The 26,012-nt window shown below is 42.2% G+C and overlaps 1 protein-coding gene across 8 annotated transcripts in view; it reads left to right on the plus strand.

Annotated features, from left to right (window-relative positions):
* Positions 1 to 26,012, plus strand: part of ulk4 (unc-51 like kinase 4) — a 702,256-nt gene that overhangs the window by 500,005 nt on the left and 176,239 nt on the right. The window contains exon 33 of one of the 8 annotated variants that reach the window (XM_072283795.1): positions 4,528 to 4,732. The exons of the other annotated variants lie outside the window; for them this stretch is intronic. Within the exon in view, the coding sequence (XP_072139896.1) occupies positions 4,528 to 4,704 (177 nt within the window). The 3' untranslated portion in view covers positions 4,705 to 4,732. The remainder of the gene's footprint in view (positions 1 to 4,527; positions 4,733 to 26,012) is intronic. 8 annotated transcript variants of the gene reach the window in all.

Consider the following 26,012-nt stretch of genomic DNA (forward strand, 5'->3'; position numbering starts at 1 on the left):
CAGCAAGTGCCAAACGCCTACCACTCTCTGTAAAAAAAAAATTTGCTTTTCACACCTTCTCAAAACTTTTCCTTCTAACTTTAGAGACATGGCCTCTAGAATATGATATTTTTACCTTGAAAAAAGACTCTCGACTTTCTGCTCTACGTATGCCTCTCATAATTTTATAAACTTCACTCAGGTCTCCGCTCAGCCTCTGATGTTACAGAGAAAACATTTCAACCTTGTCCAACCTCTTTTTATTGCTAATACGCTCCTGGTGAACGTCCTCTGCACTCCTTCCACAGCTTCAAGATGACTTTGCAACTTTAATACACTGACTGTTGGTAAAGCATGCTACACACTTGCTTTACAAAAAGCTCTGCTTATATTGCGACTTTCAAAATGCTATGGACTTACACCCCAAGATGTAGAGTAGCACACGGGAGGTGTGGAGAGGCACAAAGATCCTCACTAGCTTCGATCAGCCTAGCTGTAGAGATTTGAAATGCAACCACGAATGGGCTAATGAATTAAGCCAATTCTTCAATAGGTTTGCCAATTGCCCTCCTGTTCACTGCCCCCCCCCCAAGCACACCAGTCCAGGTACTGATGCAGCCAATGCTTCCTCAACTCCAATGCCTCCCCCCTCCCTCCTCCCTCCTCCCCACTTCAGTTCGACACTTGGATGAACAACACAGGCCTGTCCTTGCCCTGCACCTACCATCCACACCTTCACATACTGACTGCTATCATCCCCATCTCCACCTCCCCTAGCTCCCAACTTCCACCAACTCCCCTGTCATCATGGACTCACCTTCACTACTGAACACGTGAGGAGGGCTCTGGGGAAACTCAGATGGCAAAGCATTGGGACCGGATGGTGGGAACCCCAAGGTCCTGAGGGAGTGTGCTAGCAGTTGTGTGGAGTTCTCCAGCACATTTTCAGTCTGGGCCAACCAAAAGTCCTGAATGACCACCGTCCAGTGGCCCTGACCTCACACATCATGAAGACCCTAGAGAGGCTGGTTCTGGCTTACCTCCGACCCCTGGTCAGATCAGCCCTCGATCCCCAGCAGTTTGCCTACCAGGAGTACCTTGGAGTTGACGATGCTGTCATCTACCTGCTGAACAGAGTCATGTGAGGATCATGTTTTTTCACTTATCAAATGCCTTCAATACCATACAGCCCTCATTGCTGGGGGAAAAGCTTTATTCAATGCAGGTTGGAACTTCCACTGTATCCTGGATAACGGACTGCCTGACTGGCAGATCAGTTTGTGCAACTTCAGAGCTGTGTGTCAGACATTGGGGCCCCACAGGCTGCTTATAGCCATGTCAGACACACAGCTCTGAATATTATAGGCTTCTCCTTCATTGTTCTACCAGTCTGTTAATGCCAGTACAATGGCATCAACACAGGCTATGCCAACAGGCTCAATAAACTGATTAGAAAGGCTAGCTCTCTTATAAGAGTCAACTGGACATATTGGAGGCAGTGGTAGAACAAAGGACCCTACAGAAAATCCTTGCAATTCTGGACAATGTTTCTCTGCATGCCACATTAGCTGAACAGAGGAGCACTTTCAGTAACAGACTAAGACAACTGCACTGCTCCGAAGAGTGCTATATGAGGTCATTCTTACCCGCTGCCATTAGGATCCATAATGAGTCAACCAATAGCCGGGAAAATGATGACACCCCTCCTGTCAATCTGTTTGAGGTTACTTATTTTTTATTCTTTCATACTTCTCTTCTTATATTTGTACATCTGTTCACTTGTAACACTACTCTGACACTGTAATTTCCTTTGGGATCAATATAGTATCTACCTATCTAAGATCGCTCCGTATATCAATTCTCCTAAGGATCCTGCCATTTAATGTATATATTTCCCTTACACACAACCCACCATAGTATAACAACTCACATTTTTTTCTGGATTAAACTCCATCTGCCGTCCCTCCACCCAAATCTCAAACCGATCTGTATCCGGACGTATCCTTTGAAAACTTTCCTCACTGTCTACAACGCTACCAATTTTTGTGTCTTTGGCAAACTTACTAATGAGTCTATCTACATTTTCATGGAACAGCACAGCACAGTACAAGCCCTTTGATCCACGATGTTCTGCAGATCCTTTAACCTAAAATCAAACTAATTTGACCTTTCCACATAACCCTCCATTTTTCTTTCATCCACGTGCCTATCAAAGAGGTTGCTAAATGTCCCTAATGGATCTGCCTCGACTACTACCCCGGCAGCGCATTCCACACTTTGATCACTCTACCTCTGGCATCCCTTCTACTTAACTCCAATCACCTTCAATCATGCCCCACATATTAGCCATTTCCACCCTGGGAAAAGGTCTTTGACTGTCCATTCGATCTATGCCTCTTACACCTCTTTCAAGTAACTTCTCATCCTCCTCGCTCAAAAATAGAAAGCCCTAGCTCACTTAGTCTATGCTTTCTAATCCAGTCAGCATCCTGGTACACCTTCTCTAGACCCTCTCTAAAACTTCACATCCTTCCTATAATGAGGTGACCAGAACTGAACAAAATATTCCAAATGTGGTCAAAACAGAGTTTTATAGAGCTGCAGCATTACCTTGCAACTCTTGAACTTAAACCCCTGACTATTGAAGGCCAGCAAGCCATATGCCTTCTTAATTGCCCTATCAACTTGCGCTGCAACTTTGAGGTATAAGACCATAAGATCATAAGATATAGGAGCAGAATTAGGCCATTTGGCCCATTAAGTCCGCTCCTCCAGTTCATCGTGACTGATCTATTTTCCCTCTCAGCCTCAATCTCCTGCCTTCTCCCTGTATCCCCTTATGCTCTGACTAATCAAGTATCTACCAACCTGTGCCTTAAATATACCCAGTGACTTGGCCATCACAACTGCTTGTGGCAATGAATTCCACAGATTAACCACTCTCTGGCTAAAGGAATTCTTCCTCATCTCCATTTTAAAAGGACACCCCTCTATTATGGGCTGTGTCCTCTGGTCTTAGACTCCCCCACCACAGGAAACATCCTCTCCACATCCACTCTATTAAGGCCTTTCAGCATTTGATAGGCTTCAATGAGGTCACCTCTGATTCTTCTGAATTCCAGTGAGTAGAGGCACAGAGCCATCAAACACTCCTCATATGACAAACCTTTCAATCTCAGAGGCATTTTTGTGAATCTTCTTTGAACCCTCTCCAATGCCAACACATCCTTTCTTAGATATGAGGCCCAGAACTGCTCACAATACTCCAAGTGAGGCCTCACTACTTGTTATTTTTTCAAAGAATTCCAACAGATCTGTCGAGCAAGATTTTCCCTTAAGGAAGCCATGCTGAGTTTGGTCTGTTTATCATGTGTCTCCAAGAACCCTGAAACCACATCCTTAACAATCTACTCCAGCATCTTCTCAGCCACTGAGATCACTCTAAGTGGCCTATAACTTCCTTTCTTCCTGCTTCTCTCCCTTCTCGAAGAGTGGAGTTACATTTGCAGTTTTCCAGTCCTCCCAATCTACGCCAGAATCAGCTGATTCTTGGAAGATCATTACCAATGCCTTCATAATCTCTTCAGCCATCTCTTTTAGAACTATGGGATATATACCATCTTATCTCCTTTAGACCTTTCAGTTTCCCAAGAACCTTCTCCCTAGTAATGGTAACTTCACACACTTCTGCCACCTGACCTTCTTGAACTTTGGATATACTGCTGGTGTCTCCACAGTGATGACTGATGAAAAATACTCATTAAGTTCACCCACCATTTTCTCGTCCTTCATTACTGCCTCTCCAGCATCATTTTTCAGCAGTCCAATATTCACTCTCGCTTCTCTTTTGCACTTTATATGTCTGAAGAAACATTGGTATCCTTTTTAATATTACTGGTTAGTTTATCTTCATATTCCATCTTTTCCTTATTTATGATTGTTGGTTTTTAAAAGCTTCCTATTCCTCTAACTTCCCACTACGTTTTACTCTATTTTATGCACTCTCTCTTTGAATTTTATATTGGCTTTGACTTCTCTTGCCAGCCATGGTTGGTTGTGTCATCTTGCCTTCAGAATACTTCTTCCTCTTTGTGATGTATATATCCTGTGCCTTCCGAATTGTCCCAGAAATTCCAGCCATTGCTGCTCTGCCATCATCCCTGCTAGTGTTCTTTTCCAATCATTTTTGGCCACTTCCTCCCTCGTGCCTCTGTAATTCCCTTTACTCTACTGCAATACCGATACATCTGACTTAACTTCTCCTTCTCAAATTGCACGGTGAATTCTATCATATTATGATCACTGGCCCTAAGGGTACCTTCACCTGAAGCACTCTAATCAGTCTTAGTTCATTGCACAACACCCAATCCAGAGTAGCTGATACCCTAGGGGTCTCAACAATGAGCTGCTCCAAAAAGCCATTCTGTATCTATGGATGTGGACCCCAAGATCCTCCTGTTCCTTCACACTGCTAAGAATCCTGCCATTAACCCTGTATTCTGCCTTCAAATTCAACTTCCCAAAGTGTTTCACTTAATACTTTTCCAGATTGGACTCCATTTGCCACTTCTCAGTCCAGCATTACATCCTATCAACATCCCATTGGCAAGTTCTACACCATCCACAGCACCACCAACCTTCGTGTGTCATCTGCAAACAGAAGATGGCACTACCAAACGCGTGCGACAGCTTCCTGGTCATCAGAAAGCTAAGAAATCCAACTAAAAGCATCACTGAAAATACCTTTTTGAAGGTAAATTGTGTTAAATTATTGCCGCAAACAGTGAAGAGTTCAGTGATGGCGAGGAGAGTTTGGGGGATGAATTGTTGCAGATAGAGATACAATGCCTGTACTGCTGGACCAGGAGTGAGGTTGGATTACATTAAACATTTTGTATACCATCTGCTGTTATCACTGTGCAAGGCTAATGTCGGGAAGTTGTGGTCAGTCTCCAAAGTGCTCATCCACTGAGAAAGCTGTCACGTGACCAGGTTCATTGCCTGGTACCAGATCCGGCATTGCCTCTCTTCTAATTGCCCTTTCTACATATTGCGTCAATCATCCTTCCTGGATGCACCTTGCAAATTCTGCCCCATCTAAACCTTTTGCACTAAGAAGGTGCCAAACAATATTAGGAAAATAGGGAAGTTTAAGTCTCCCATGCGAATAAGGCTGTTACCTTTGCATCTTTCCAAAATTTGCCACCCGATCCCTGGCTTGGTGTCTCTGTTGCTGTTGAGAAGTTGAGGTTGTTTATAGAAAACTCCCAATAGAGTCATTGCTCCGTTCCTGTTTCCTGCTGCCAAACTGACACAGTGGATGATCCCTCCACGACATCCTCCTTTTCTGCAGTTGTGATACTATCCCTGATTAGCAATGCCACTCCCCCAACTCTTTTACCTCCGTCCTTGTCCCTTTTGAAACATCTAAAACCCCGGAACATCTAGCAGCTATTCCTGCCCTTGTGAAATGGCCACAACATCATAGTTCCGTCTACTGACCCATGCTCTAAGTTGTTCTTGATGTTTCTCACATTAAAGTAGACACATTGCAACCCATCCAGCTGACTACAATTATGCCCTATCCATTGCCTATCCTTCCTTAAATGATCTCTGTATCTAACTTGACACCAACTGTCCCATCCTCTGACCTATCACTCTGGTTCCCATCCCCCTGCAAACCATTTCATTTAAATCATTTATCCAAAGAGAGGTTCCAACACAAATCCCATTGGAACACCACTGGTCACAAATCTTCAGTCAGAATGACACTCCTTCACCACTACTCTCAGTTTCCTATGGCTAAGCCAGTTTTAAATAAAAGCCACTAAGTCATTGTATGTCCTGTATACCTTTAATCATATAGTTTACCATGAGGGACCTTGTTAAGTACTTTACTAAAAGTCCATGTGGACAACATCCACTGCCCTACCCTCATCAATCATCTTTCATTATTGCACATGGTAACGAGGCGGTTAGTGCAGCGCTAATACAAGTAGGGGTGTCAGAGTTTGGAGTTCGATTCCAATGACGCCTGTGAAGAGTTTGTATGTCTTCCCCATCAACGCATGGGTTTCCTCCGGGTGCTCCAGTTTCCTCCCACAGCCCAAACACGTGATGGTTGCTAGGATAATTGGTTATTGTAAATTGTCCCATGATTAGACGAGGGTTAAATTGGTGGGTTGTTGGGCAGTGAGGCTCGAAGGGCTGGAGAAACTATTCCGCGCTGTATCTCTAAATTAAAAATTCAAGTTCGTTTATTGTCATCTGATTGTGTGTGTGTGTGTGTGTGTGTGTGTGTGTGTATATGTATATATATGTATATATATGTATGTATATATATATATATATATATATATATACACACACACAACATACATACAGCACATAAAACAAAATGCTACATTATCAATAAGTTAATAAAATTTAATTCGAAATGCATCTAGTAAAGCACAGCACAAACAAGCAGTAAACAGTAAAGAGCTCACTGGCCCTGTGATGAGACCGCGGTGGTGGCGGGGTACTCAGCAGTCGTCAGTCTCACAGCCTGAGCTGTTCCCAGTCTGGCAGTTCCAGGCCTGATGCTTCTGCTCCTCCTTCCTGATGGTAGTGGGTGAAGGAGCTTGTGGGATGGGTGCTAGTGATCCTCAACAATACTTTGGGCCTTTTGTCAGCAACACTGCTGGAAAAATGTCACAACTTGGGGGAGGGAGACACTAATGATCCTCTGGCCGGATTTTACTGTCTTCTGTAGGATCTTGCGGTCTGATGCCTTGCAGCTTCTGTACCTTGCAATGATGCAGCCTGTCTGCTCATGCTCATGTAGAAAGTTGTTAAAATGGTGTTGGGAAGCCTTGCATGCCTCAGTCTCCTCAGAAAGTGTAGACGCTGCTGTGCCTTCTTGATTAGTTAAAATTAGAGTAAAATAATATTGGGTCTGATTATGTATACTATGACTGCCAATTGCATTCATCCACTGTGACTTTCCCACTGCAGCACATAACTTCATAACTTCTACAGCTTTGTGTCAGCTATTAACCTGGAGCCTTGGCTGGGATTATCATCTCAAACCGCAAAAAACCCCGAACAAATACAGGGGTGCCCTAATGGCCTTTGTTAGTTTATTAGTGTCTCCGATAATCAGAAATTTAACAACAGTTCAAATAGATTTAAATCATTTTAAAATATTATTTGAAAGAAACTATTAGAAATATATTTAATACCAAAATAAGGACAATAATAATATAAACAAAGAATAAACCTTTTCACAGCAATTACCTTCATAACTGGGCATCCCATTTCAAAGCTACTTGCACCATTGGCAGAGCAGGAGGTCAAGTGTACTGACATGATTGTTGGAGACAAGCTCACTTGCAAAGTGGTTGACACTGACCATCCTCGAATCAGAATCGGCTTTATTATCACCAGCATGTGACGTGAAATTTGTTAACTTAGCAGCAGCAGTTCAATGCAATACATAATCTAGCAGAGAGAGGAAAAAATAATAATAAATAAAATAAAACATTATAATAAATAAACAAGTAAATCAATTACACATATTGAATAGGTTATTTAAAAATGTGCAATAACAGAAATACTGCATATTAAAAAAAGTGAGGTAGTGTCCAAAGATTCAATGTCCATTTAGGAATCGGATGTCAGAGGGGAAGAAGCTGTTCCTGAATTGCTGAGTGTGTGCCTTCAGGCTTCTGTATCTCCTACCTGATGGTAACAGTGAGAAAAGGGCATGCCCTGGGTGCTGGATTCCTTAATAATGGATGCTGCCTTTCTGAGATACCGCTCCCTAAAGATGTCCTGGGTACTTTGTAGGCTAGTACCCAAGATGGAGCTGACTAGATCTACAACCTTATGCAGCTTCTTTTGGTCCTGTGCAGCAGCCCCTCCATACCAGACAGTGATGCAGCCTGTCACAATGCTGTCCATGGTACAACTATAGAAGTTTTTGAGTGTATTTGTTGACATTCCAAATCACTTCAACCTCCTAATAAAATATAGCCGCTGTCTTGCCTTCTTTATGACTACATCAGTATGTTGGTACCAGCTTAGATCCTCAGAGATCTTGACAACCAGGAACTTGAAGCTGCTCACTCTGTCCACTTCTGATCCCTCTATGAGGATTAGTATGTGTTCCTTCGTTTTACTCTTGTTACGTACCCCAGGACGGGTTAAAAGAACCAGCAGAAATGGAACACACCTGGAGTCTGTTTTTGCTGTTAACTAATTCTGTTTTATTAGTAACTACGCAATACAGTAATATAAAACTAGATAAGTCAAACAGGTTAACAGAGCTTATGCATATATATAGGTGTGGAAATATAAACCCAAACTTCTTCAAACTTAGGTGGTAATTGATACAGTCTTACGATGGTATGTAAGCGAAGTCAGTTCAGTTCAGATGCACAGGTTAATTAATGTGAGGTGTTTGTAATCCAAAGGCGAATGTTGTGAGAAGGCAATTACGTCGATCTTCCACAGATTCCACGACAGCAATACAAGATAACAATAGTAGTAGGTTTTATCTCCCAAGTTGTTCCAATCCACACACAAAATATCACTGACAGTGATCTTCAGCGAATATCCTTTCAACACAAGTGGTACCACACCCGAATTCAGCTACGGGACATCTCAAAGTGGTGGCCACAGGATACTCAAACATGAATCCACATATGGATTATCACCAACAGTAGCTTATCACAAAGGGGACCCTCTTCAAGGGAACCACCACCCAGGCAAGGGTCGACACACCAGTAGATTTCACAAGGTTACCCCAAACACACAACATGGTAGCCACTTATCCAGTTCCACGACATACGAAATAACTCCAACAGTGATTTGCCACAGGGGTGCCTTTCTTCAGTGAACTACCACACCCAGACAAGGGTAAACACACACGTGGTATTCACAAAGGTTTTCCCCTCACCAGAGATCCCACTCCTGTGGATTAACTACGTGACAATCACACTTTCGTAGTCGAGTGGAAACAAACTCACCTTCTTAGAGAGAGAGTCCAAACAGTGATCTCTTTATCACTAGGTTTCTCCTGTTTCAAACCTATCTCTCCTCTCTTCTCTTCCTGCAAACTTGTTCTAGTTGCAGAAAACTTGTGAGAGTCATTTATCAATACTCGGGATCGATCTCAACTCATCCCTTTTGGGCTACTGAAAGATTAAACCAGTGACTGACTCACTGGTGTCTTTCATTGAGCAAATCCATCTTGACTCTAACTGTGTATGTCTGTGTGTCCTTGTATATTCAAAACAAGCTGCAGAGAAACCATAACATTGATTGTCCATCAAATAACTCCATATCTCTCTCTCTCTCTCTCTCTCTCTCTCTCTGTCTCTCTCTCCCCCCCCCCCCCCCCCAAACAGTGTCCAAAAGTCAATCTCATTCTCCCGGCATTTTAAAGTCACAGTCCACAGAAAATATGAACCCTAGGGGTACATAATGCCCTTCCTGAAGTCCACAATCAGCTCTTGTACATAATGCCCTTCCTGAAGTCCACAATCAGCTCTTTCGTCTTACTGATGTTGAGTGCCAGGTTGTTGCTGCGGCACCACTCCACTAGTTGGCATATCTCACTCCTGTACGCCCTCTCGTCGTCATCTGAGATTCTACCAACAAAGGTTGTATCGTCAGAATATTTGTAGATGGATCCATCCGGCTCCCTTGCACGCTTTCCATCCATGCTGGGTTGAGTGTCGAGCTAGCAACTCGGCCTCGTAAAAATAAGAAAGCCTGCTAAAAAAATGCCGTCATGACAGCGTCCCAATGACTCCACTCAGAGTTAAGCAAAGAAAGAAGTACTTGAGCTATGCCTAGCCACACAGTCATGTGTATACAGAGAGTAGAGCACTGGGCTAAGCATACACCCCTGAGGTGCGCCAATGTTGAGGTGCTGAGGTGCTCCAGTGTTGAGGTGCTGAGGTGCGCCAGTGTTGAGGTGCTGAGGTGCGCCAGTGTTGAGGTGCTGAGGTGTGCCAGTGTTGAGGTGCTCCAGTGTTGAGGTGCTGAGGTGCGCCAGTGTTGAGGTGCTGAGGTGCGCCAGTGTTGAGGTGCTGAGGTGTGCCAGTGTTGAGGTGCGCCAGTGTTGAGGTACTGAGGTGCTCCACAGCCAATCCTGGCTGTTTATGAAGAAGTAGACTGAGTTCATTAAATTAAACTATCTCTGTTGCTTTGTTTTTTCCTCCTCAACCCCTCCACATCATTCCACATCACAAATGCCCCTGCAAGAATTCATCCTGCTCTAGCCCTGAAACTATAAAATTCTTGCTTTCTCTCCCTGCTTGCCATGTCTGAATACAGTTATTCCTTGAGTACAGTTCCCTACGTCCTTGGCCTTGCATTCAAAATGGTCTTTGTACCTCAGTCATTTTCCTCCCTTCAGAAATTATGTTATTTCATCCCTACTAAGGTGTAATTCCTTTTTCAACACCTCTATTCTGCAAAGTCTTGTTCCACTTCCAAAATTGATATCTGACCTGCTTTGGTCATGATATCATTTCTGGGCCATGGATTTTCATCTTGAATAGCAATGTGCTGCTCTGTGTGAATTAAAGCCTTTCCGTAAGTCTGCACAGGAAGCCAGCTCCAGTAAGAATTATGTAATGATGAGACCATTTTGGATAATTATTACACCAAGAGCAGAGCCGAAAGCAATTTCTTTGCCTCTATTTATAACATAGTCTGTTGTTAGAGCAACAGTTTCTTATAATGTTGAATTTTGTAAAGTTTTTAAGTAGTTAATTGTTCACCAAACATTAACATGTGCGGGCACAATGGCCCCAGCTTATTAAAACGGACATTAAATCTTGAGCAGGATAAGGAGGAAAACTCCACCTCCACTGAAATATTATGGAACTACTAAGGATCACTCAGAGTTAAAATGATTCATCCCAGCTTTTAAATTTATGTTTGTCATAAGTAAGTAGAGTTCCATATGTTCGTATGGAATACAGCATCTAGCTAGAAGTAGGTTGATAGGTTCTTAAACAGCATGGTATCAAAGGTCACGGGAAGAAGGCAGGAGAATGGGATTAAGAGGAATAATAGATCAACCATGATGGAGTGGTGGAGCAGACTTAATGGGCTGAGTTGCCTCATTCTGTTCCTAGGTCTTATGGTCTCATATTGAGCGTGCAGGGCCTAAAGGAATGCTGGGAATAGATTCAATAATGCCTTTCAGAAGCAATTTGATAAATAAAATGATACATGCTTAGATGAAGGCTGTTCTGTCCGACTGGTCTCTGCAAGCTCTAAGGGCAATCCAATTATTCCCACTCCTGTGTTCTTTACCCATTTTTCTGATTTTTTTTCTCTGTCAAAAATCAATTTCCTTTTGGAATGCTGCTATTAAATCTATTTTAATTGAATCCAAATCCTAATTACATATTTAATAAAGCTGTTCCTTATTACATAAATTATAACACTAATTGTCTCACTAAATTGATTGAGATTATTGAGAAGGATAATGGCAGTGGACATTGTCTGCATGGATTTCAGTAAGCCTTTGACGAAATCCCACATGATGGAGTCATAGAGTAATAGAGCACAGATGCAGACCTTTGGGCTCAACCGGCCATGGTGCCCACACATCAACTTCCAAAGGCAGATGGTCAGAAGGTCAAGACACATGGCATCTAAAGTGGGTTGGCTAATTGAATCCAAAGTTCGGATGGATAATAATATGCTGTAGACAGTCAGAGAAGATTCACCAGGATGTTATCCGAATTGGAGTACTTTAGTTATGGAGAGATAATAGTCTGGGCTTGTTTTCCTGGCCTGAAAGAGGCTGAGGAGTAACTTGGTAAAATAAAATTATGAAAGATATGGATAGTAGAGATAGAATCTTTTTCTCCATGGTAATGGTATTAAACACAAGAGGGTCACAGGTAGATAAGGTCGTAAAGAGAGCTTTTGGTACATTGGCCTTTATTAATCAAAGTATTGAGTATAAGAGCTGGAATGTTATAATGAGGTTGTATAAGGCATTGGTGAGGCCGAATCTTGAGTGTTGTGTTCAGTTTTGGTCACCAAATTACAGGAAAGATATTAATAAGGTTGAAAGAGTGCAGAGAAAAATTAACCTTTTTAGTTTAATTTATCGAAACTATTTATTTAAACTTTCACTTAATGATCCTACCTTTTCTCTTTGGAGGAATAAAGGAATTTTTTCCTTTATGGACTTGTTTCAAGAAGGTCGATTGATGTCCTTTGAGAAATTAGTAACTAAATACTCTCTCTCATATTCACATTTTTTGCAATATCTTTAGGTCAGACATTTTTTACAAGAATATTTAAGTAATTTTCCATACATACAAGATTCTGACCTGTTAGACATTATTTTAAAAATGAACCCTTTAGTGAAAAGCTTTATTGGGAAAATTTATAATTTACTATTACAACAGGATAATTATCCTTAAGATCAAGCAAGATTGGGAAAGAGAGCTTAATATGACCTTGATAACAGAGGATGGGTGAAGCTGGTTAACTCTTCTTCAATTTGTGCCAGTCATTCTCTAATTCAGTTTAAAATTGTACATCGTTATTATTTGACGAAGGAGAGATTGTCTAAAATATTTCCTAATGTAAATAGTCAGTGTGATAGATACAAAACTGAGATAGCTACATTGACACATATGTTTTGATCGTGTTCTGTATTGAAACAATTTTGGAAATCTATTTTTTCTATAATCTCTAAAGCTTTAAGAATCAATTGACAACCTAATAAATTGACAGTTTTGTTTGGTATAATTCCTCAACATATTCACAGTATTTCTATATCTGACCAATACGTAATTGCATTTGTCACATTATTGGCTAGAAGGGCTATTTTATTAAAATGGAAAGATGCCTCTGCTCCCACTTTGATACAATGGTTCTCTCAGGCGATGTTATGTCTTCGTTTGGAAAAAATTAGAAGCCAAACTTTTGATCCTAAATTTGACTTCGAGAAAAGGTGGGGTTCTTTGGCCCATTGTTATCATTTGATTTGAGTTAATAAAGATGGTCCTTTTCTGATGCTTGGGTATATGGATTTGGTTGGCGGATTGATGTCTTTTTTTTATGGAAACTTGTATGGCGTATAGCTCCGGGTTTGTGCTCCAAATGGGTGTTTTTCCCATTTTTTTTAGTTATTAGGGGATTTCTCTCTTTTAGTTAGTAGGGATTCTTTTTTCTCTTTCTTTCCTCTTTTCCATAAAAAAACACTTAATACTTTGTTTTTTGATTATTATTGATATACTGTTCAGCCTGGTTGATAGTTTAACTTTTACTCTACATATGGATATGTTGTCTTGATTATTTTGATGTATTTTCCTCTGTTGTTGATTTTCAATAATAATTAATAAAAAGATTTCAAAAGAAAGAAAGAGTGCAGAGAAGGTTTACAAGGATGTTGCCGGGACTTGAGAAACTCAATTACAGAGAAAGGTTGAATAGGTTAGGACTTTATTCCCTGGAGCGTAGAAGAATGAGGGGAGATTTGATAGAGGTATATAAAATTATGATGGGTATAGATAGAGTGAATGCAAGCAGGCTTTTTCCACTGAGACAAGGGGAGAAAAAAACCAGAGGACATGGGTTAAGGGTGAGGGGGGAAAAGTTTAAAGGGAACATTAGTGGGGGCTTCTTCACACAGAGAGTGGTGGGAGTATGGAATGAGCTGCCAGACGAGGTGGTAAATGCGGGTTCTTTTTTAACTTTTAAGAATAAATTGGACAGATACATGGGTGAGAGGTGTATGGAGGGATATGGTCTGTGTGCAGGTCAGTGGGACTAGGCAGAAAATGGTTCGGCACAGCCAAGAAGGGCCAAAAGGCCTGTTTCTGTGCTGTAGTTGTTCTATGGTTTCTATGGTGTAGGTTTAAAGTAACAGGAAGGTGATTTAGAGGAGATTGGAGGGGTAAGTTTGCCATACAGAAAGTATATGATATCTGGAACGTGCGAAGTTTACTAAATTCACAGTTACTAAATTTAACAAAACTTTAGATAGACACTTGAATAGGCATGGCACAGAAGAAGATGAATTTATTGTGGGTTGATGGAATTAATGTAGATGAGCAATGTAGTTGTGTGTACATGGTTAGCCAAAGAGTTGGTTTCTGTGTTGTATTATTCTTCTCACCTCCAATACTCGAACCTTAAATTTGTGCTTTCTGGCACTGCTATCATTTCTCCTCTCAGGAGAACAACTTGGTTTCTCTAATTTATCTATACTGTACATTAACCTTTCATATGCAGAGTGGTCATACCAGTAGTCCTAATGTTCCTTTCCAAGGCATTTTATGCTTCTATTAACAAAAATAGGACAACCAAGGAGAGGTTAGGTCCGACAAAGACAAAGGATGGTATTTGCGCTTGGAGTCAGAGCAAATGACTAATTGAGTACTTTGTGTACTACTACTACTACGAGGACTCAGGCCTAGGGGGCTGGCGTTGGGCATGAGGATGGACTCTCCACTTCTCCCTCTCCCTCATCAGTGTGTTCAGTTCATCTACATTAGCCGCGCTGCTGTCTTCTAGGAGCGTGTTGACCATAGTCTTGGGAGGGCGCTCAGGGTTCATCCTTCCGTGCCTGGGCTCCCATATGATGACTACGCTGGCAGGTAGCTCGGGGTGGCGTAGACAGTGCCCCACTAGTTGCAGTCTTCTCGCCTCGATTTTAGTGCTGAGCATCGGTAGGTTGTTATAGAGCTTGAAGTTCGTCATGTGCTGTTGCCAACTCACGTCAAGAGCCATCCGGAGCAATCGTGTAAAGCAACCACCTAGAGACTTTCGCATCGTCTTGGTGAGTGTCCACGTCTCGCATCCGTACGTGAGAATGGACTCTATGACTGCTACGAAAATCCTCTTTTTAAGCCCTCTGGTCAGGTTCGACTTCCAGATTTTCTTCATGTCGTTCATAGCCCTCCATGCCAGCGCCTTCCGTATCTTTATGTCCTTCTCCAAACTCATCATTTTTGACCCGAAGTACTTGTAGTCAAAGACTTTCTTAATGGTATCATTCTCACGGTCTTGAGAGTACTTTCGTCTCAGTTAAACGCCATGTGCTCTGTCTTTTTACTTTGTGTAGGAATTTATCAAAGAGAAGAACTTACTAATGATAGTGAAGACAGACTGGGGCATGCTAATGTGCTGGGACATTTTGAGATTAACAATTCAGAAGCAGGATCTTCTGAAAAGCATTAAGATGGATACGTCCCCAGGGCCTGATGACATACACTCTGTGGCCACTTTATTCGATAACTCCTGTGGTCTTCTGTTGTTGTAGCCCATTCACTTCAAGGTTTGATGAGTTGTGTGGTCAGAGATGCTCTTCTGCACATCACTGTTGTAACACGTGGTTATTTCAGTTACTGTCGCCTTCCTGTCAGCTTAAACCAGTCTGGCTATTCTCCTGACCTCGCTCATTAACAAGGTGTTTTCGCTCACAGACCTGCCACTGGATGTTTTTTTTTGTTTTTCACACCATTCTCTGTAAATTCTGGAGACTGTTCTGTATGAAAATCCCAGGAGATCAGCCATTTCTGAGATACACAAACCACCCCATCTAGTACCAACAATCATTCCATGTTCAAAGTCACTTAGATCACATTTCTTCCCCATTCTGATATTTGGTTTGAACAACTGAACCTCTTGACCATGTCTGCATGCTTTTATGCAATGAGTTGCTGCCATATGATTGGTTAATTAAATATTTTCATTAACAAAAAAGTGTACAGGTCTACCTAATAAAGTCGCCAATGAATGTATATCTCTGAATATTGAAAGAAGCAACTAAGGAGATATGGGCAGAAAACTGGCAGATGAAGTTCAATGGAGTCAAATGTAAGATGTTGCACTTTGCGAAGTCAGGTGAAAGGAGGAAGTATACAGTTAATGGTAGGCCCCTGAATAGCATTTGTCTACAGAGGAATCTTGAGTTCCAGGTCCATCGTTCACTGAAAGTGGCTGTGTAAGTGGATAAGGAAGTAAAGAAGGGCATGGACCGCTTGCCTTCATTTGTGGTGCTGATAAGTATAAGAATAAGGAAGTCATGCTGCAGATGCTGTATATAAAACTGTAGTCAGACCACACTTGAAGTATTGTGTGCAGTTCTGGTCACACCAGTATAAGAAGGAGCTTGTGAAAAATGTGCAGAAGAAGTTTATCAGGATGCTGCCTGGATTAGAGGGTATGATTTTCTGGAGTGACCTTTTTCTGCCATTTCTCAGCCCAGCTCTGCATCCTATCAATGTTCTGTTGTAATCTATGATGATCTGCACTACCCACAACACCGCCAACACTTTGTGTCGTCTGCAAACTTACCAACCTACCCTTCCACTTCCTTGTGCAAGTTATTTATAAAAAATGACAAAGAGCAGGGATCCCAGATCAGATCCCTGCAGACCACCACTGGTCACTGACCTCCAGGCAGTATATGTTCCATCTACAACCACCCTCTGCCTTTTATGGGCAAGTCCATAGCCAAGTTTCCCTGGATCCCATGCCCCCTGTTCTTCTGAATGATCCTACCACAGGGAACCTTATCAAACATCTTACTAAAATCAGTATACACTCCACTTTCATCAAAGTGCTCTGTAATATTCTCAATGAATTCAGTCAGGTTTGTAAGGCATGACCTACGCCTCACAAAGATGATGACTATCCCTAATCAGATTATGCTTCTCTAAATGCTCATAAATCTAGCTCGTAAATAAAGACCAGAATCCTATATACATTTTAATTACTTTCTCATTGCGGTTTTACCATATCATGAACTATGCACATGTTCCCTTTGTATTGCCTCCTCTCATTTTTCCCACCAAACGGTTACATTTCCCACTTCTTAGTATAAGATTTCATCTTTACTAATATTGTTGTTTTGTGTAATGTGATTTGGAGTTGACTGAATAAAATTCATGTAAATATCTATCATTCCACTAGTACATCTATTTTCATGGTCTATTTTTCGTGCAGTTCAACCTCCTTTAAAATTAAATAAATACAAAAAGAAGGTTGGAAACATTCAGGTCAAGGATTGTCTGCGGGGAGAGTAATAGAGTAAGGTTTCAGGTCCAAGTAACATCTAATTCAATAAAATACTTGTGTAGATACCATGCTGAGATGAAGAAGTGGATACAATATATGACTGGATCTTCATCTTGAGAAATGTAGAAAAATCAAAATCCTCAAGTTTTAAACTAATGCAAGTTAAGTCAAAACATCCGTTAACAATTTAAAATTATTTAATTAGAACTTATCTGCATGGGTCATGTCAATTCAAAGCAACCAACTTTCATGTTTTTGTTAGATCCCTGTTCTGAGAGTACAATAGAAATGTCATGCTTTCAAACTGAGTAGATATCAAGCATTTAAAGAAAGACTTGGCTTTGTGTAAAAAGTGTTATTAATACACCAGATAGGTGATAAAAGGAATTCAATCGTACAATATTTTTTGTTAATATAAAATGTTCACTTTTGTCTCATCTGTCGTGATCAGTGCCAATTTGTTTAATAATTGAAGGCTGCATATTTTATGAGCCTCTCTATTTGAAAGAAAAGACTAAAAGGAATTAGAAAAAGATCCTCACCTGTATGATTACTGCACTCTTCATACATCGTCCTTGCACAACAATGAGGGGACTGCTTTCATGAGTATTGCATTTACATAAATTTTAGTCGGATATCTCTGAGTCACATCACACACAGCAGTAATTTCAGCAATTTATGCAAGGGGAACAGCACAGAATTAAATAAAATTGTCATACAGCAAATTTAATTTGGTTCAATTTCAAGTTATTATCATCTGACTGTACATATACTGTATACAACCAAATGAAACAACGTTCCTCTGGACCATGGTGCACATGTATCACACACAGCACATAAAAATATTACCACAAATAAAATCAGTTAATAGAGTATAATTCAAAACGCATGGGAAGTGTGCAGCACAGGTAAACAGTAAACAGAAGCAGTAAACGGCCCACTGTACTAGTGACAACATCTCGGTGGTTGCAGGGTATTTATTAGTCTCACGGCCTGGGGGAAGAAGCTGTTACCTAGTCTGGCAATCCTAGTCCTGCTGTTCTTGTATCTCCTTCCTGATGGTAGTGAGTCACAGAGATTGTGGAATGGGCGGTCAGGCCCTTCATGTACAACACTCCCAGTGAATGTCACAAATCATAGGGCTGGGGAGGGAGACCCTGGTGATCTTCTGAGCAGTTTTTACTATCCTCTGTAGAGACTTGAAGCCCAATGCCTTGCAGCTTCTGTACCACACAATGACTGAGCCATACAGGACACCCCCATTGCTAATGTAGAGTTATTAGAGTGGGGCCAGGGAGTCTTGCACACCCCAGTCTAGGTGCTACTGTGCTTTCTTGACTAATAAGGAGGTATTGTGGGTCCAGGTTAGATCATCTGTTCTGTGCACATCAAGGAATTTTGTGCTCTTCACTCTTTCCACACCAATCACAACATTTCACAAGCCTTTTTAGCTCCTCTCTGTATGCTGATGAGGCCATCCTCTGTGGAATCATCAGCAAACTTGATGATGCCACTTGAGCTGGATCTGGCAGTGCAGTCGTGAGTCAGCAGCAGGCTGAGCACACAGCCCTGGGAGGCACCAGTGCTTAGCGTGATGGAACTTGAGATGTTGCTGCCAACTCGGACTGACTGGGGTCTTTCTCTCAAGAAGTCCAAGGTACAGTTACAGAGAAAGATGCTGAGTCCCGACAAGGGCAGTTTATCCACCAGCCTCTGAGGGATGATCATATTAAACACTGAGCTGGAGTCAATCAACAACATCCTTGTGCATGAGGCATCATTTTCCAGGTGCAACAGGAAAGAGTGGAAAGCCAAGGTTATGACATTATCAGTGGACCAGTTTGAGCAGTAGGCAAACTGGAGAGAGTCAAATGTAGCTGAAAGGTGCGATTTTACACGATCCATTACCAGCCTCTCAAAGCACTTCATGATTATTGAGGTTGGTGCCACTGGGCAGTAATCATTTAGGGCAGATGTTGTTGCTCTCTTGGGCACAACAATGATGGTGGCTGCCTTGAAGCCTGCAGGGACAGTGGACTGTTGCAAAGATACTTTAAAGATGTCCGTTATGACCTCTGTTAGCTGTACTGCACAATCTCTCAGCACCTGAACACGTAAAGTATGTTGCCTACAGCTTTGTATGCGCTTCACCTCAGCTACGGCAAGAAAGGATACCTGTTCCACGAGGAGAGAGGGTGCTTTCCTCGATGTCACATCATTTATTGCATCAAATCGTGCATAGAAGGCATTCAGCCTATCAGGAAGGGAGGAGTTGCTGTCATTGACACAAAGGGTGGACCTATACTCTGTTATGGTTAGTATACCTTGTCACATAGAGTCATAGAACACCACAGCACAGAAACAGACCCTTTGGCCCATCTAGTCCATGCCAAACTATTAATCTGCCTACTCTCATCAACCTGCACCCAGACTATAGCCTTCCAAACTCCTTCCATCCATGTACCTATCCAAATTTATCCAATGTTGAAATCGACCTCTCATCCACCATTTGCTCTGGCATCTCATCACACTCTCACCACACTCTGAGTGAAGAAGTTTCCCCTCATGTGCCCTTAACCCTTTTACCTTCCGCCCATCAAGTCTCACCCAACCTCAGTAGAAAAAGTCAATTTGCATTTACCCTGTCTACCCCTCATAATTTTGTATACCTTTATCAAACCTCTCCTCAATCTTCTACATACTAAGGGATACAGTCCTAACCTATTCAACTTTTCCCTATAGCTCAAGTCCTCAAGTTCCGGCAACATCTTTGTATATTTTCTCTGCACCCTTTTGATTATTTATATCCTTCCTGTAGGTGCTGACTTTGTCAAAGGCCTTGCTAAACTCCACGTAGACAACATCTACTGTCCTGCTTTCATCAACTTTCCTGGTAACTTCCTCTAAAAACTCCTATAAGACTGGTTAGACGCAACTTACCACATGCAAAGCCATGCTGACTATCCCTAAACCATCTGTTTGTCCAAATACTCATATATCCATTCCCTTAGAATACCTTCCAATAACTTTCCCACTACTGATGTCAGGCTCACCAGCCTGTGATTCCTTGGCTTATTCTTAGAGCCTTTCTGAATCAATGGAACAACGTTAGTTACTCTTCAATCCTCCTGCACCTCACTCATGGCTGAGGATGTTTTAAATATCTTTTCCAGAGCCCCTGCAGTTTCTGCATTGGCCTCTCACAGAGTCCGAGGGAACAGATTCTGGGGACTTATCCACCCTGATCTGCCAGATTCTGGGGACTTATCCACCCTGATCTGCCTTACAACAATAATTCTCTCCTCCTCTGTAACCTGTGTGGTGTCTATGACCTTGCTATGCGTTGTCTCACATCGATAAACCTTGTGTCAGTCTCCCGAGTAAATATTGATGCAAAAAATACATTTAAGACCTCCTCCATCTCTTTCGGCTCCATGTATAAATTACCACTCTGAACTTCCCTTGCTGTCCTTTTGCTCTTAACATATCTGTAGAAACCCTTAGGATTCTCTTTCACCTTCACCTTGTCCGCTAGAGCAAACTCCTGATTTCTTCTTGAGTGTTCTCTTGCATTTCTTATCCTCCTTCTGTACCTCATTTGTTCCTGCCCGCCTATACCCGCTACACACCTCCTTCTTTCTCTCAACCAGGGCCTCAATATCTCTCGAAAACTAAGGTTCTCTAAATCTGTTAACCTTGCCTTTTATTCTTACAGGAACATACAAACTCTGTTCTCTGAACATTTCACTTTCGAAGGCCTCCCACTTACCAAGTGCACCTCTGCCAGAAAACAACCGGTCTCAATCCTGACTTGCCAGATACTTTCTGATACCATCAAAATTGGCCTTTCTCCAATTTACAATTGAGGACCCAGAGCTATCCTTTTCCACAATTACATTGAAACTAATGGCATTATGAGTACTAAATGAAAAATGTTTCCCTACACAAACTTCTGTCACCTGCCCTGTCTCATTCCCTAATTGGAGATCTAGTATCACACTCTCTGTAGTTGGAACTTCTATGTGCCAATCAAGGAACCTTTCCTGAACACATTTGACAAACTCTTTTCCATCTAGCCCTTTTACAGCATGGGATTCTCACTCAATCTATAGAAAGTTACAATATCATGATCTCAATGTTTCTTAAAGCAAACTTTGATCACTCAACAAATTTGTTCTTCTACATCCCCTGGACTGGTGTGTAATCCCATTAATGTAGTTATACTTTTCTTATTCCTCAGTTCTAGTCATAAAGCCTCACTAGACGAGCTCTCGGGTCTGTCCTGTTACGAGACCACAGGTTTCGTTCACTGTGGACTGTCACTTTAAGAGACGCCTGGATGAGGCAGAACTATGATATCAGTATAGCAAGTTGTGACAGACCACTGGGACCTTCAGTTTGTAAGGAGAGAAAGAGAGAGACAGGCTGTTGGAACTTTAGCTTGTCATCACTATGGGTTGGAACTCTCCTACGCCCAAAAGATTGGGGAGATCATTGGCATGCAGTGCACAACGGATGTGTGACTGTCACTTCGTATAATCCATATGTGTGGATTTGTTGGAGTATCCTGTGGGACCACTGTTGTTAACCCTTACCTGGATGTGGGGGTGTTACGTGGTAACCACTTGTGACTGTCACCTGGTGATATTTCTAAATGGATTTCGGAACGACTCGACGGATAAGATCTTCGGCAACTGTTATTTCATTTACCCAGCGTGGAACCTGTGGAATTTCTTCGTAATCGCCTTCTGTCTACATTTTACAAATCTCTCCCCTCTCTCACTTATTCCATGGATTACTGAACTTTTCTACTTTACCATCTTAAGACTTTAAGCATTGTTTCCCAAGTTTGATAGTTGGGAGCTATATATATACATACACACATAATACTGTTTATTTCATTTAATCGTTTATATGTGGAGTAGATACTAATAAAGATAGTGGTTTTAACATCAAAACCTGACTCATTTGTGATCTATTGCTGCTGGTAGATAACAGTCGTGACGGAGCACTGCTATGACATTTTCCCTGAATCAGTAATTGCCACCCTCCCCCTTTAATCCCTCCCATTCTATCACATCTGAAGCCACGGAACCCAAGAACACCAAGCTGCCAGTCCTTCCCCTCCTGCAGCCGAGGCTCACTAAAGGCTACAATGCCGTAATTCCACGTCCCGATCCGTGCCTTAAGCTCATCCATCTTTCCAACAGTACTCCTTGCATTGAAATATATGCAACTCTGGACATTAATCACACCATGCTCAACTTTTCAATTCTTGATTTTGTATTAAGGCTTAACAGCATCCTGCTTCTCCACGACTGCTCTCCTATCTGTTCTGGTGCTGTGGTTACCATCACCACGCAACTCTAGTTTAACCACTCCCCCCCCGCCCCACCCCGTGCAGCACAGCAAACCTTCCTGCTAGGACGTTAGTGCCCTTCCAGTTCAGGTGCAAACCATCCATTCTGTACTGATCCCACCTTCCCTAGAAGAGAGCAAAATGATCCAGAAATCTGAAGCCCTCCCTCTGTAGCCTTGTGGTAAACTGGATAATTTTCTTATTTCTGGCCTCACCAGCACATGGTATAGGTAGCGATCCTGAGATCACAACCTCGTAGGTCCTGTCCTTTAACTTAGCACCTAACTCCCTGAACCCACTCAGCAGGACCTCATCACCCTTCCTACCCATGTCATTGGTACCAACATGGACCACGTTCTGTGGTTTCTCACCCTCCCAGCTAAGAATGCTGTGGACTGGATCTGAGATGACCCTGATCCTAGCGTCCAGGAGTCAACAAACCACCCAGGAATCTCATTCTCATCCATTGAACATCCTTTCTTTTCCCCTATCACTATAGCTTTCCTCCTTCTCCCCACCTCCCCTCTGAACCGCAGAGCCAGACTCAGTGCTCTAGCCCAGACTGCTGTTGCGTTCCTCTGCTAGATCATTCCCTTGAACGGTATCCAAAGTGCTGTTGAGCGTAAGTGCCACACGGGTACTCTGTACAGGCTCCCTTTCCCCTTTCCTAATCCTGAACGTCACCCTGAGTGTAACTACCTCCCTGTACGTCCTATCTATCAACCTCTCAGCCTCCCGGATGATCTGGAGTTCACCCAGTTCCAGCTCCACCTCCTTAACACAGTCTGTTAGCAGCTGCAGCTGAATGCACTTCTTGAACGTGTAGTCACGAACACTGGAGATCTCCCTACCTTCTCGCATCCCGCAAGTGGAGCATTCCAGTATCCTGCCATGGATCCCCACTGCTCTAAATATGCAATAAAAAATAAAGAAAGAATAAATAAAAAAAAAAATCTACCTACGGCCTAGATCCTCCTCGCCAAAATCTCAATAAACCAAAGCCTCAAATCCCCACTTCAATGCAGGACCACATACACAATGGCTGCCCCGCATAAACCTAACTATTTTTTTACCTTGCTAAATGCCTAATTATGCACAATCCAATGTTTCCTCATGACTGTAGCAAACAAATGTGTTTACTGCCTCTGCTCTCTTTTTTTTAAACTCTCTCTCCCTCCAAACAATCAGTGTCTTCTCAGGACTGAGGCACGCAAAACGTGCCGACTGTCCCTGCTTGTTTCTTTTAAACTCGTGCTCCCTCCAAGCAATCCGGTGTCTCCTTGGGACTGTGGCAAACGAAATGCATACTATGATGAAAAGGAAAATGCTGGAAATGTTTAGCAGGTTTGACACATTTGTGGAGAGTGAGTTAGAGTTAATCTTTCAGGTCAAAGGGACTTTCAGAACATGCACTGCATGTCCCTGGTGTCACAAAGGCGCCTGTAGATTTTCTGTGAGTACTCTCACTTTGCCTTCCTGATGGCATGGGAGAGCACAGCTCTTACTAAACTTAAAAGTTGTTTTATACCCCAATCTGAAGGCAGTATCCCAATTCCTAAGCAGTGCATGAGCCTCTGATGTCGACCTTGGTTTCTGGTTTGCTCTGGCAGTGTAGTGCTTAATGATGGTAACGTCCTCGATGCGTTTTCCTATGTAGTCAGTCACCAATCCCACATATTCATCCCACCTCCCTGAGCATGCTCCAGTCCGTGCTTTCGAAACAATCCTGCAAAGCTGAGGTGGCACCTTCTGGCCAAATCTTAATCTCCCTGTAAACTGGTTTGACTCACTTAACCAGTAGTCTGTATGCAGGGATTAGCAAAATGGATATGTGGTCTGAGTACCCAAGGTGAGGGCAGAAATCAGCCTTGTAGGCTCCATGAGCATTAGTGTAGACCAGATCTAATATATTCTCTCCTCTAGTTGCGAAGTTGATTTGGCAGGGCTTTTTTTTAATTTGGCATGATTGAAGTCACCAGCAACAATAAAGAAACCATCAGGGTGAGTGGCTTCAAGGTTGCAGATTGCACTTTCTGATGAGCTTCTGTAGGGCTTCCCCAATGCTGGCACAGGTGGCAGGGATGGGGGGAAGGCGAATGTAACCAGCAACATTCACAATGGCAGAGAATTCCCTCAGTAAGTAGACGGGCCTGCAATTCACCATTAAAATCTCTATCTGCAGTGAGCAGTGGGCTGTTACTACCAGGGCAATCACACGCCACTTCTTACTGACCTCCTTCACGGGTCTTACCGGAGGACACAGCATTTCTGTCCGCCCAAATGAAGATTAAGCCTTCTAGTCTGGAATGGTGTCCTGGAGCCACGTTTCTGTCAGGATGAATGGGCAGCAGTCCCTCATCTCCCACTGGTTCAGATGCAGATGCAGATAATCCAGTTTATTTTCTAGGGATCAGATGTTAGCAAATAGAATCGTCAGGAGAGCGGGCTTGCAGGGACCCACTTTAAATCTTGTGTGAATACCAGCACGTTTGCCATGCTTCTGCGTCCTCGCACACCACTTCCGACACTGTGCAGCTTCCTTGAGTGGCTGTAGTGGGCAGCAGCATGGGGTGAGTGCCCGCTCCAAACATTAAGCCTTAACCGCACAGCATCTTCGTGATCCAGTTCACTGGTGACGTAGACTTGCAGATATTTTAGACTTCCTTGTGTTTTTTAAAACCTTTTCCACTATCATTATCTTATCAGGCATAATGCTGCTGACATTTCAGCCTATTTAGATGAACAAAATATCTCTTGAGATAGCCTTCAGTTTGAAATGTATGAAGCACTTAGAGGAATAATTTTGTGCTTGAAAATTTGAGTGGTTAAATATTGATTTAGTTTATATGTATGGATAAATCATACAAATGAATTAGTTCAACAGTAGACCTGTAAAATTATGTAAGAACTGCGAATGATAGACGTTTCTTTCTGTATGCGGAACAGGACAAGAGGCCAAAAATACAAGAGTTAATACTGAGTTCTGGTGAGAATTCTGGAGAAATTACTTACCCAGTTTTTTTTTTAAGAATGGACATGGAAGTAGGGGAAAAGTTCACCATTGTGTTGGGCAAAGTATTAAGATGGAGATGTGGCGGTTTAGAGCTAGGAGCAGTTCTGAATGAGGAGCCCAGACCTGAAACATTAGCTGTAATTCTTTCCGAAGATGTTATATGTTCTGAGGACTTAAGTTTGATGGCTCTGGGGACCTGTACTCAAGTTTAAGTTCATTGTCACTCAACCATACATAACTAAATGAAACAATGCTCCTCCTGAACCAAAGTGCAAAACATATAGCACATAAAATGTTATTAACACAATATTAATGAACAATTTAAAAAATCAGTAGGTGTGCAAGTTTACATAAAGTGCATATATGACATATAGTTAAATAAACAACAATTTAATGCTACTGCCACTGTCATAAATAATGTGTACAGGGTGGTACCAGGGTACTCAGAGAGCTCACAGTCTAGGGGAAGATCCCAGCCTAACAGTCTTTATTGTACTGCAGTACCTTCTGCCTCACAGTAGGAGGTCAAAGAGATTGTGAGACGGATGGGAGGAATCCTTGATAATGCTGAGAGTTTTGCAAAGCCATGCTTCCAGTATATGTCGTAAT

This window comes from Mobula birostris, chromosome 19 (assembly GCF_030028105.1).
Source record: "Mobula birostris isolate sMobBir1 chromosome 19, sMobBir1.hap1, whole genome shotgun sequence".
NCBI lineage: Eukaryota > Metazoa > Chordata > Chondrichthyes > Myliobatiformes > Myliobatidae > Mobula > Mobula birostris.